General features: G+C 35.6%; 2 protein-coding genes across 2 annotated transcripts; one reads left to right on the top strand and one right to left on the bottom strand.

Moving 5' to 3' along the window:
- Nucleotides 1–296: 296 nt before the first annotated feature.
- LOC108912114 (something about silencing protein 10) lies at nucleotides 297–2,507 on the bottom strand. Its single transcript, XM_018717282.1, has 9 exons — nucleotides 2,405–2,507; nucleotides 2,234–2,354; nucleotides 1,878–2,174; nucleotides 1,684–1,816; nucleotides 1,516–1,633; nucleotides 1,292–1,460; nucleotides 982–1,231; nucleotides 789–925; nucleotides 297–736 (listed from the first exon to the last, which is right to left on the bottom strand). Exons 1-9 carry the CDS (start codon nucleotides 2,419–2,421, stop codon nucleotides 644–646), a joined length of 1,335 nt encoding a protein of 444 aa, XP_018572798.1. The 5' UTR covers nucleotides 2,422–2,507; the 3' UTR covers nucleotides 297–643.
- Nucleotides 2,508–4,798: 2,291 nt separating this feature from the next.
- On the top strand, nucleotides 4,799–8,835 carry LOC108911268 (CLK4-associating serine/arginine rich protein). The gene is made up of 10 exons (XM_018716164.1): nucleotides 4,799–4,967; nucleotides 5,024–5,414; nucleotides 5,473–5,746; nucleotides 6,212–6,381; nucleotides 6,438–6,741; nucleotides 7,098–7,412; nucleotides 7,469–7,523; nucleotides 7,684–7,756; nucleotides 8,191–8,296; nucleotides 8,350–8,835. The coding sequence occupies exons 1-10, from the start codon at nucleotides 4,869–4,871 to the stop codon at nucleotides 8,732–8,734; spliced, it is 2,172 nt and encodes a 723-aa protein (XP_018571680.1). The 5' UTR covers nucleotides 4,799–4,868; the 3' UTR covers nucleotides 8,735–8,835.
- Nucleotides 8,836–9,637: the final 802 nt, after the last annotated feature.

The following is a 9,637-nucleotide window of genomic DNA, read 5'->3' as shown; positions in this document are numbered from 1 at the left end:
TCTCAACTAAAAGGTTTAACACCTGTTGTTTTTCTTGTCTATTTTTTACTTTTATTTTCAGAAAAATACTTAACTATCCACTTCACTTTAAATTTCAATACCTAAAAAAAAAAAATTAAAAACAAATTTTTTTGTTTTTCATCAACTTCAAAACATAAAAAATGGCAAAATTTCTCTTCCATATTATGTTATTTATCACTAAATTTACCAATTTTGCTTTGATTCGACAAACTTTGTATCTTTTAAGATAATCAATATCCCCACGGTGTAACTCCAAAAACATTAAAAAAAAGTTGAAAAGTACTCATGAAACAAAAACCAATTGATTGTTTTTTTCTTCCATATATTTATTAGTTATACTTTCTAGTCTCTAATTAGTATTACTTCTTATTTTTACCTTAGATGCTATTTATTTCCTCTTTTGCCATATCAATGTTTATTTTTTTATATTAAAGCCATACTTGGTAGCTATATTGTAATTATTATAATGTTATAGTGATTTTTTATATATAGTTGATATTTACTATCATTTATAGCGGTAATATATCAAATTTTATTATATATGTGACCACACTTGTATATAAAGATTTATACAATAAACTTATGAAAAAATGTTTTTTTTTTAATTACACCAAAACTTAATTCATGTCTTGATTTTGATGCTTTTTGAAACCGTAGATTTGATGCCAGATATTTCGCCACTGTACCTTGAAAGCTCCTTCCTAGGCTCCCGCACCTGAAAATTCAATTATTAATATACTGCCATCAGCCCATATGTTTCTACTTACAGCGCCCTTTCGGCGAATTAGCGCTTTCCTGTACTTAAGTTTGTGCTTGACACGTGGATTTCTCTGCTCTTTTTTCCTGTGGGGGGTAAGGCCTTTATTTTTGGACATTTTGTATGTGATGGCACGTTTCTCAACATCTGCAACAAGAGAAAATATATATCTGATATCGCCATATAAAAAAACTATCGACTACCTTCTTCGTTTTGTTGTTCTGTTTCGTTTTCTTCTTTTTCTTCGTCTCCTGAAGAATTCGCCTGATCTTCATCGATCAGCATTTTTTCTTCAGTGGTGCCATCTACAGTTTTAATTTTTTTATTCGGTTGCTTTTCTTCATCAAACACAGCACGCTTTTTCTTACTTTCTTCCTTTTTACTTAAGTTCGCCAAAAATTTTAATGTTTTCTTCCTCTCAGTCTCCCTCTCAATACTGTCTTCTTCAGCTTGCTGTAAGGTAAGTATTATCACAAAAACTTGTACAATTAACTAAAAAAAAAATATTCTTACCATTTCCTTTAGCATTATTTCTATCTGTGGCTTTATGATTTCCTCAAAAACTGGTTCAAGTTGAGAAAGAAGCTGCCGATATTGATACAACCGTTTTATAATAGGATGCTTTTGCACATTCATCTTTGATGCTTTTAAAAGTAGGTACATGTAAATATTTACACAGTAACTACAAAGAAAATAGGTTTAAAAAATTCCAAGAATTTATGTAATGATATACATACTTTAAGATTAATTCATATTGAGTTTGAACAAAATCAACAGCTTTGCAGTTTGGAATTTGTTTTGATTTATGTTTCCTTAACAATGGACTTAGATAATCCTTGACTACCAGCAATTTTCCTGCAAAATAATGAATAGTTGATGAGTAATAAAGCAAATTGTATTCTTACCTTTGAAGTCTTCAACAAGTCCAAAAAATTCTGGAGATTCTTTCTGCAGAATCTGTAACTTCTGCCTTTTTGATAATTTTGAAATATCTGTTTTAATAACTTCTTCCACTTGCACATTATCTTCTATAGTTTTCTACAAATTTTACTCACGTTTACTGTATTCATCGTACAAGATACAACCATATTATTATTACCTCAGTGAAAACTTCCAAAGAAAAATCGTCATCATCGAGTTGCTGGGCTAACTGTTTTTGCAAATTTCTTGCTTCCTCCTCCTCCAATTCTGCTAAATACGCATCCTTTCCTTGAAAACCTCCATAATCTGGATCCACATAATCAGTAGAATAATATTTCCTTTTTTCTTTACCCCAAGCTCGTACATCTGGCAACCCTTCATCACTGTCTTGGCCTTCAATATCGCTCACTGCCAAATCACTTTTCTCATCATCTTCATCATCGTCGTCATCTGGCCCAACATTAAATACTTCATCCTTAAAACCAAGTAAAATAATTACAGTTTATTATCGAAGAACTACAAGTTACAACTCACCTCACTATCAGAGTGTTCCTCTTTTCGGTTCCTAACTTTCTTCAAGAGTGCCTTCTCTGTCTCGTCGTAATCATCTTCAGAGTCTGAAGGATTGTAGTCGTTCAAATCATCATCTTCAGATCTACAAATTGCCATGTTATCTTTATGTACATATATAGTTGTTTATCTTACCCTGTTTGTGCCGGCATATTTAAAAAATATCAAATTACAAATACACGTTACGTTTTGACTTGACAAGAGTTTAATAAAGTGAGGTTAGAAAGTAGAAAGTATAAAAATTAATCTTCTCCTTCGTCTTGAAGAATTCCTTTGACACAAATGAAATTAGTTACAGTTGTTGACACTGACAAACGTGATATTAATAAAAGTAACTAGATTATAGTTGCTTTCGATTTGAATCAATGTCCCTGTTTTATTTACTTGAGATGCCAGATCAGTTATTCTGAATGTTGATTGGTTAATTAGGTGATATTAACTGCCGAGATCACAGGTAAATGAAACACAGTTAATACCTTAGAGCATATACAACTGGAGCATATACATAGTTCTATAATATAGAAGAGAATTATAGAAGTATGCCTGGATTACGTACCTGACGTGACAGACCACAATAACAGACACAAACAGACGACCTAGAAAAACTCAGCGGCGACCATGACATACCCTACCCCGCACCGACCAGCGAGTCACTGACTCAAAAGTAGTGATGGGAGATTTCGAGTGAAAAATCGAGTGGTACTCGATTATTGAGATCACTCGAGATATCTCGAGATGTTTACTCCCACCACTCGAGTGATTATTACGCTACGGTTGCACCCCAAAATGTTAGTGCATACTGCAAATAGTCACTGATTGCGTAACCTTTTTTTTTAGAATAAAACGAAAAAGTGGTTAGGTTTAGAAGTGCGTGAGCTTTTTTTTTTTAGCTACGCTTATAAGTAATATATGACTAATACAAACATATTTGTGCGCCGCTGGGATGAAAACGACCAATATCTCGTATCTCGAGTGATCACTCGATTATTGGAAGTACTCGATTACCGATAACTCGATTATCAAAATTGGTCGATTATGCCCATCACTACAAAAGCAAAAGCCGCGTGCATTCCCTAGCTACAAGCTATTCCCAGAAACCCACTCCACACGATGACTACCCCCTAGTGGGCTAGATAAGCCGACAAAGAAGGAAAAAATCATGACACGAAGAGCGCCCTGCCGGCGGGAAGGGGAAGTCCCCAGAGCGCCTACACCAGCCATGCTTGTGGTCGGGGTAGACGATGGACGGAACCCACCTTCACGAGGTTGCCCAGGCCTACAGAGATAAGGCAGGACAAAGAGGGATAGTCCCTCTCGGCCCCAAATTATCGAGGCCACGTTTAATGCCAAAATAGCGGCACGTGACAAAGTTTGTGATCCTCTTAGGTTGTCCGTGAATTCGAGGTCGCAGGTTGTATGCAGTTGTCGGAGTCTAAATTTTTTACATTTTTATGCCATAACGGAACCAAAATCATTAGAAATGTGACTATGGACAACACTGATTAAACCATATATATAATACTACTATATGGAGTGTATGTAATCTTTACCATGTTTCACTTGTGAAGCCAAATTAGAGTGAACTAGAACTATATCTATTATCTCTTTCACGGACAAAATGCCAAATACGCATGCGCAGAATACCGCGGGAATTTTGTCCCAAACCAAATACAATAAATTTAAGGCTTTTTATATTCTTTTTGNTTCTATATATTTTTTTTTTCAAAAACCCAAACAATGGATCTCTTTAGGCGACGACTACTCATTTTAAACACATGCTGATGAACCACTCAACTGACAACGAAAAAATGCCGCAATACGCGGAAGTAATTAATTTCGTTTTTTTTCACATATAATTTGGGATAGGTCGGAAATTTTCGAAGTGGACTTTCGATTATATATCATTCGAATGATCATTCGATTATAAAATTAATTCGAAAGGTAACCTCTCGATTATTTAATTCATTCGATTATTTCCATCACTACTCAAAAGCAAAAGCCGCGTGCATTCCCTAGCTACAAGCTATTCCCAGAAACCCACTCCTCACGATGACTACCCCCCAGTGGGCTAGATAAGCCGACAAAGAAGGAAAAAATCATGACACGAAGAGCGCCCTGCCGGCGGGAAGGGGAAGTCCCGCAAAGCGCCTACACCAGCCATGCTTGTGGTCGGGGTAGACGATGGACGGAACCCACCTTCACGAGGCTGCCCAGGCCTACAGAGATAAGGCAGGACAAAGAGGGATAGTCCCTCTCGGCCCCAAATTATCGAGGCCACGTTTAATGCCAAAATAGCGGCACGTGACAAAGTTTGTGATCCTCTTAGGTTGTCCGTGAATTCGAGGTCGCAGGTTGTATGCAGTTGTCGGAGTCTAAATTTTTTACATTTTTATGCCATAACGGAACCAAAATCATTAGAAATGTGACTCTATGGACAACACTGATTAAACCAAATAAAGTAAACTAATAAATTATTGCGCGCGCAGTAAGTGTCAAATGAAAAATGTCATTTTAGCGTTTTATAAAATAAAAGTGAAAGTATTACATTTCTAGAAATTATTAATTTTCTGGTATATGCATATATTGTAAATTAATAAATATGTGGCACGAAGCAAGACGTCAAGAAAGAAAGATCCGCGGTATGCTCGTCGATTACAGAAGAAGAGCCGAACGACGCCGTGATTTTTATGAAAAAATTGTGCGTTTTTAACCGAAGATATCTAAAATCGTCATAATTATAATTTTGCTTTTTAGAAAGCAGACCCTACTCAATTCCTGCAAGTACACGGGCGACAATGCAAGATCCATCTAGACCCAAACATTGCAGCAGCAGCGGACAGCGCTGTGATGATGCCCTGGCAGGGCCAGGCTGATAACTTAATAGATAGGTTTGACGTGAGAGCCCACCTAGATTACATTCCACCATTGAAGAAAGAACAAGAAATAGAACTGTCTCAAGAAGAACGTCAACTGAATTATGAACGGTACAGAATCATTGCACAAAATTCATTTCTGGGAATATCCGAGGAGAAATTTCTGAAGCAACTCCATCTTGAGGAACAATTCGGTTACACTGAAATGAAGGGAAAAAAGGAACAGAGGACTGGGGGTGCTGCAATTGGTTTTAACTATGAAGATGGGACAGGTATGGCATATGTTCATTTAAATTAGAAAGTTTAACTATTTGCTGTTTCTAATCGAAGGTATCAGTCAAACTCCTATCCAGGATGACGAAGAATCTGATGACAATAACTCGGACAGTGATTTGGATGTTGATTTAGCAATAAATGTGTCAAAAATGGATTCTGCACAAGCTCATGACATGAATAAGCATGGGAGGAACTTTGGAATGAGTTCTAATGATTTCTATTCGTTTCTTACCAATGATTTGGAAGAAGCTGAAACTTTCAGGTTGGCGAAAGAAGAGGAGCACGAAAAAGCGTTGTTTTCAGGCAGAAAATCGAGGAGAGAAAGAAGGTAAATGACATCTTTTTTATTTAATCTATTTAAAAACTTAACCATAAGTACTAGTATTTATTTGTATTGAAATATATTTACAAGTAAATAACTTTTTTTGTTACATTTAACTAAGTTTAAGTGTTTTTATTATAATTGGATAATTTTTTGCTTTAACCCAAGTTTGGTTATGAATTTTTCTAAATTGGACACAGAGATATACTCATAGTTTTGACGTTTAAAAAACCTTTTTGTAGAAATTCTGCAAATGCTGTAAAATTTATCAATTGAATTTATTTTGAAAACTGCATAAAACTTTATTTTAAGGATAAAGACAATATTGAAAGCCTTCATAAAATAATCATCTATGTTATCCACACAGGCTGTAACTAAAATTGTCCTGGGAACTTTAACGGCATCTACGTCATAAATTAACAAAAAAGTTCATGGTGAATTATAGATTAAAAAAACTACGATACCTTTCAGAGCACACAGGGAAAAGCGACTAGCTAACCGAGTTATAAGCCCACCGAGTTACGCAGCGCAGGCGTCACCTACCCTACCTCTTTTCCGTGATGAAAGCAGATCTAAATCAAGATCTAGGTCAGCTTCACCAGATAACACTGGAAAAATCACGTACATCACTTCATTCGGAGGTAATACTAAGAATTTTTAACTGATTGTGACGTAAAATGTGCCAAAATTATTTTAGACGACGAGGAAACACCCTCTAGCAGCAAACCCACATATGCGGACAAGGTGAAGTATGGTAAATCTAAAAATAAGAAAGAAACCAGCAGTGAGAGGATTGTCTATTATGGTAGAAGGGGGAGTCGTTCTCGAAGTAGGGAGAGAAATTCAGGGAAGAGAAGGAGAAAATCGAGGAGTAGATCTAGAAGGAGTAGGAGCAGAAATACCAGGAGTTGGTCGAAATCTCGGAGAACCAAGAGCAGGTCTAAGTCCAGGAGGAGGAGCAGGTCGAAGTCTAGGCGCAGCAGAAGTAAATCTAAGGACAGGTAAGAACATAAGTTTTAAATGTGAATAAAATTGTTTTTTAGCCACTCAAGTAAGAAACTAATAGGTTCTAAAGTTATCTGAATGGATCTTTCCAGTGACTTTAAAAAGAAACATCAGTTTTGAGTACTCATAAGTATACCTAGAATATTTTTTAAAACAGAATGAAGAAAGCTTTTGTCCAAAGGGCATATTAAATTTTTCTATAAACCTTAATATGTCATTTGATATTCAATATCTTTAATATAGCGTCACTTTTTACGTCATTATTTACATCCGTAAATACTTCACAGAAAAATTGTCCATATTATGTTACGCGAATTTATTTGAAGTAAACTGTAAAACCATAATATTTTAGACGCACAAGATCGCATTCCAAATCAAACGCTGCGGCCAGATCATACAGAAACCGTCGTTCAACCTCGAATTCCTCGTCCTCGACAGCGTCTAGCAGAAGAAGCAAGTCACGCCAAAAATCCCTGTCCCCGGCAAAGAAAAAGTCACCTTCAATCGTCAAATCCCCTCAATGTAAAAGCAGAAGCCCCTCGACAGCGAAAGAGTCACCTCCTAAGGTTTTACCGAGATATTACGGTCGAAGAAAGAGCGATCACAGTTCCTCCGATCTCAGCGATTCTGATCAGGACGACGTCGACATGAAGCCGGTTAACAATCCGTAAGTATCAACGTAGAAAAGATTAGGAGAAGCTTATGTTTCAAATTGTTTTTTAGGGTTGCCAGTGACACAAAGTCGGGACATGGTAATAATTCAGGCACAGCAATCAAAGTCAGTAAGAACCAATTAATACCGTTATCAGTTATGAATTATGTAGTTTTATGCTTTTGTTGTAACATTTTATTTGTTATTGTAATCCGAGGTAAAGCGTACAACTTTTTTTATTCACCGACATCTCTGATCGGGTACGTTTTACATTGTTCATTTTCAGAAAACCACTTCTTCGAGTCTGACCATCATCGAACGGCTTAAGAGGAAGCGCCAGGCATTGCTCAACAGGCAGTGTAAGTACTGTTTTACAAATTATAAACTTTATATACAGTGTGTCACATTACATAAGAAATTACAGCAATAGCTAAAATTGTTTACTTAAAAGTGTAATAATAATAATTTATTTCTCCCGACATCGTCTTATTTTATGAATAAATATGAAATAAGATATAATGTGTGTGCTGTTTAATTATATGTACCCCTGCAATCAATTAGCATAGCCTCGTCTATTATTTTATCGACATGAACGAGTTTTGATTGTGACTCATTTCCTGTTGTTTTTGTTGTTTCTCTAACTGCGCTCTCTCTACAAATTAACCACAATCTCGACAATAAATTGTTTTTACCAATTTTCAATGGTCAGTTTACCGGACATAAATATCACAATGTTGATATAAAAAATCTAATTATTATATTTTATATTATAGAACGCTATTTATGATTGCAGTTAAGGCCGATAAAATAGCAGAGCAATTGAAAACAGAACGAGAGAAGCAAGAGCAACAGACAAGAGAAGACGAGCTGCGCGAAATGGCTATCAAACTAAGAAGAAGGTACTCTTCCTTCAAAATTTTCTAGAAAAAAAACTTCACATCATTTTTTTCAGGCAAAGGGAGAAGCGGCACGCTTACGACAGCAACCGAAGTTCCAGTTCTTCAGACTCAGACTCCAGCGGTAAAAGCAAAGAATCGGTGGCAGAAAAGAGCGGTTCGTCCAGAGAGCACAGTCGCGAGAGAGAGAAAGAAGCAAAACCGTTAAAAAGACATGAATCTCGCTATGATAACCGAGAGAGAGAAAGTAGGGATCGCCGAGGGCACAGTAGGGAAAGGCGAGAGGGGGATCGAGATAACAGACGAGATAAGGATAGGAGGTCGTCATCTTTGTCACGACGTGTCGTTTACAGAGAAGGTGACAGAGACAGGAGGGAAAGGTGGAGAGATGACAGGGATAGGAAGGATTCTAGAAGTAGTAGGGCGCTGGTCGACTATTGATTGCGTTAATCATCGTTAATTTATAAAGAAATCCGCTAAGGTAATTGAATTAATTTATCGTAATTTGTAAAGCACTGTCAATAAATGAAATTGTTTATGTATTTGGTCATTTTATTCATTACGAAAGTTGTTGGTATAACCATTGTATAAGTAAATATAGTATTATATTCCTTATGGCCGAATAGTTGATCAAATTTTAGTTCTCGAATTCGTTACAAGGAGGAGCCATATGTATGTAAACTTGATATTTAATCGTTCACGTTCAATTTTACACTTTCGATACTGCGCCATCTTATGTTCAATAGTTAAATGATCCATTTGAAAATACAGTTTTCTTGAGATGAAATGACGGGATAACGGAATAAATTCATATCACATGACATGGATATTAGTAAAATACCAGCTACTGGCAGATACGACAAAAAAGCTTCAGTTAATGCGGTTTGAGTTTTTATCTAGGGTTTGGGAAATTATTTAAATAAGATAATATTAGTTACATCAATATGTGTGTAATTTAAGCAAGATATTTATTTTAAATTCATTAATTTCAGTATAGCAATAACAGGGCCGGGTGCAAAATAAATTGGGCAGCCGCTTCATAAATACATAAAAAACAATTATGAACGCATATGATATCATGGAGTTATATAAAAAAACAATTGAATGTTGCGTGTTAAAGATATAAACAAAATTAAATTCCTCTACTTTTTCTGGTTACAGAAATATATACATAAGAATATGTCATATGTTTGCTTAGACACATTGCATAATATTTTGTTATTGAAAAGTAAGAAAAATTTTTTAAAATTTTAATTTTAATNATAGAAAGGATAATAAATTAGAAAACATCAAAGAATTTTAGAATAGCTGGGTATACATCAAAACAGAGAGAATATGGGGAAA

Source organism: Anoplophora glabripennis, unplaced genomic scaffold (assembly GCF_000390285.2).
Source record: "Anoplophora glabripennis isolate ALB-LARVAE unplaced genomic scaffold, Agla_2.0 scaffold6, whole genome shotgun sequence".
NCBI classification, from domain to species: domain Eukaryota; kingdom Metazoa; phylum Arthropoda; class Insecta; order Coleoptera; family Cerambycidae; genus Anoplophora; species Anoplophora glabripennis.
Note: the sequence above shows the minus strand (reverse complement) of the source record. Positions and strands in the feature narration are given on the sequence as shown.

Excerpts from the sequence above, each read along its gene's own strand:
- LOC108912114 (XM_018717282.1), bottom strand. Across the intron at positions 2,175-2,233 it reads AGGAACACTCTGATAGTGAG|GATGAAGTATTTAATGTTGG; the intron begins GTGAGTTGTAAC and ends CTTGGTTTTAAG. Across the intron at positions 926-981 it reads AGAACAACAAAACGAAGAAG|ATGTTGAGAAACGTGCCATC; the intron begins GTAGTCGATAGT and ends CTCTTGTTGCAG.
- LOC108911268 (XM_018716164.1), top strand. The coding sequence starts at position 4,869 with ATGTGGCACGAAGCAAGACGTCAAGAAAGAAAGATCCGCGGTATGCTC. Across the intron at positions 7,413-7,468 it reads ATGAAGCCGGTTAACAATCC|GGTTGCCAGTGACACAAAGT; the intron begins GTAAGTATCAAC and ends ATTGTTTTTTAG. Across the intron at positions 7,757-8,190 it reads GGCATTGCTCAACAGGCAGT|TTAAGGCCGATAAAATAGCA; the intron begins GTAAGTACTGTT and ends TTATGATTGCAG.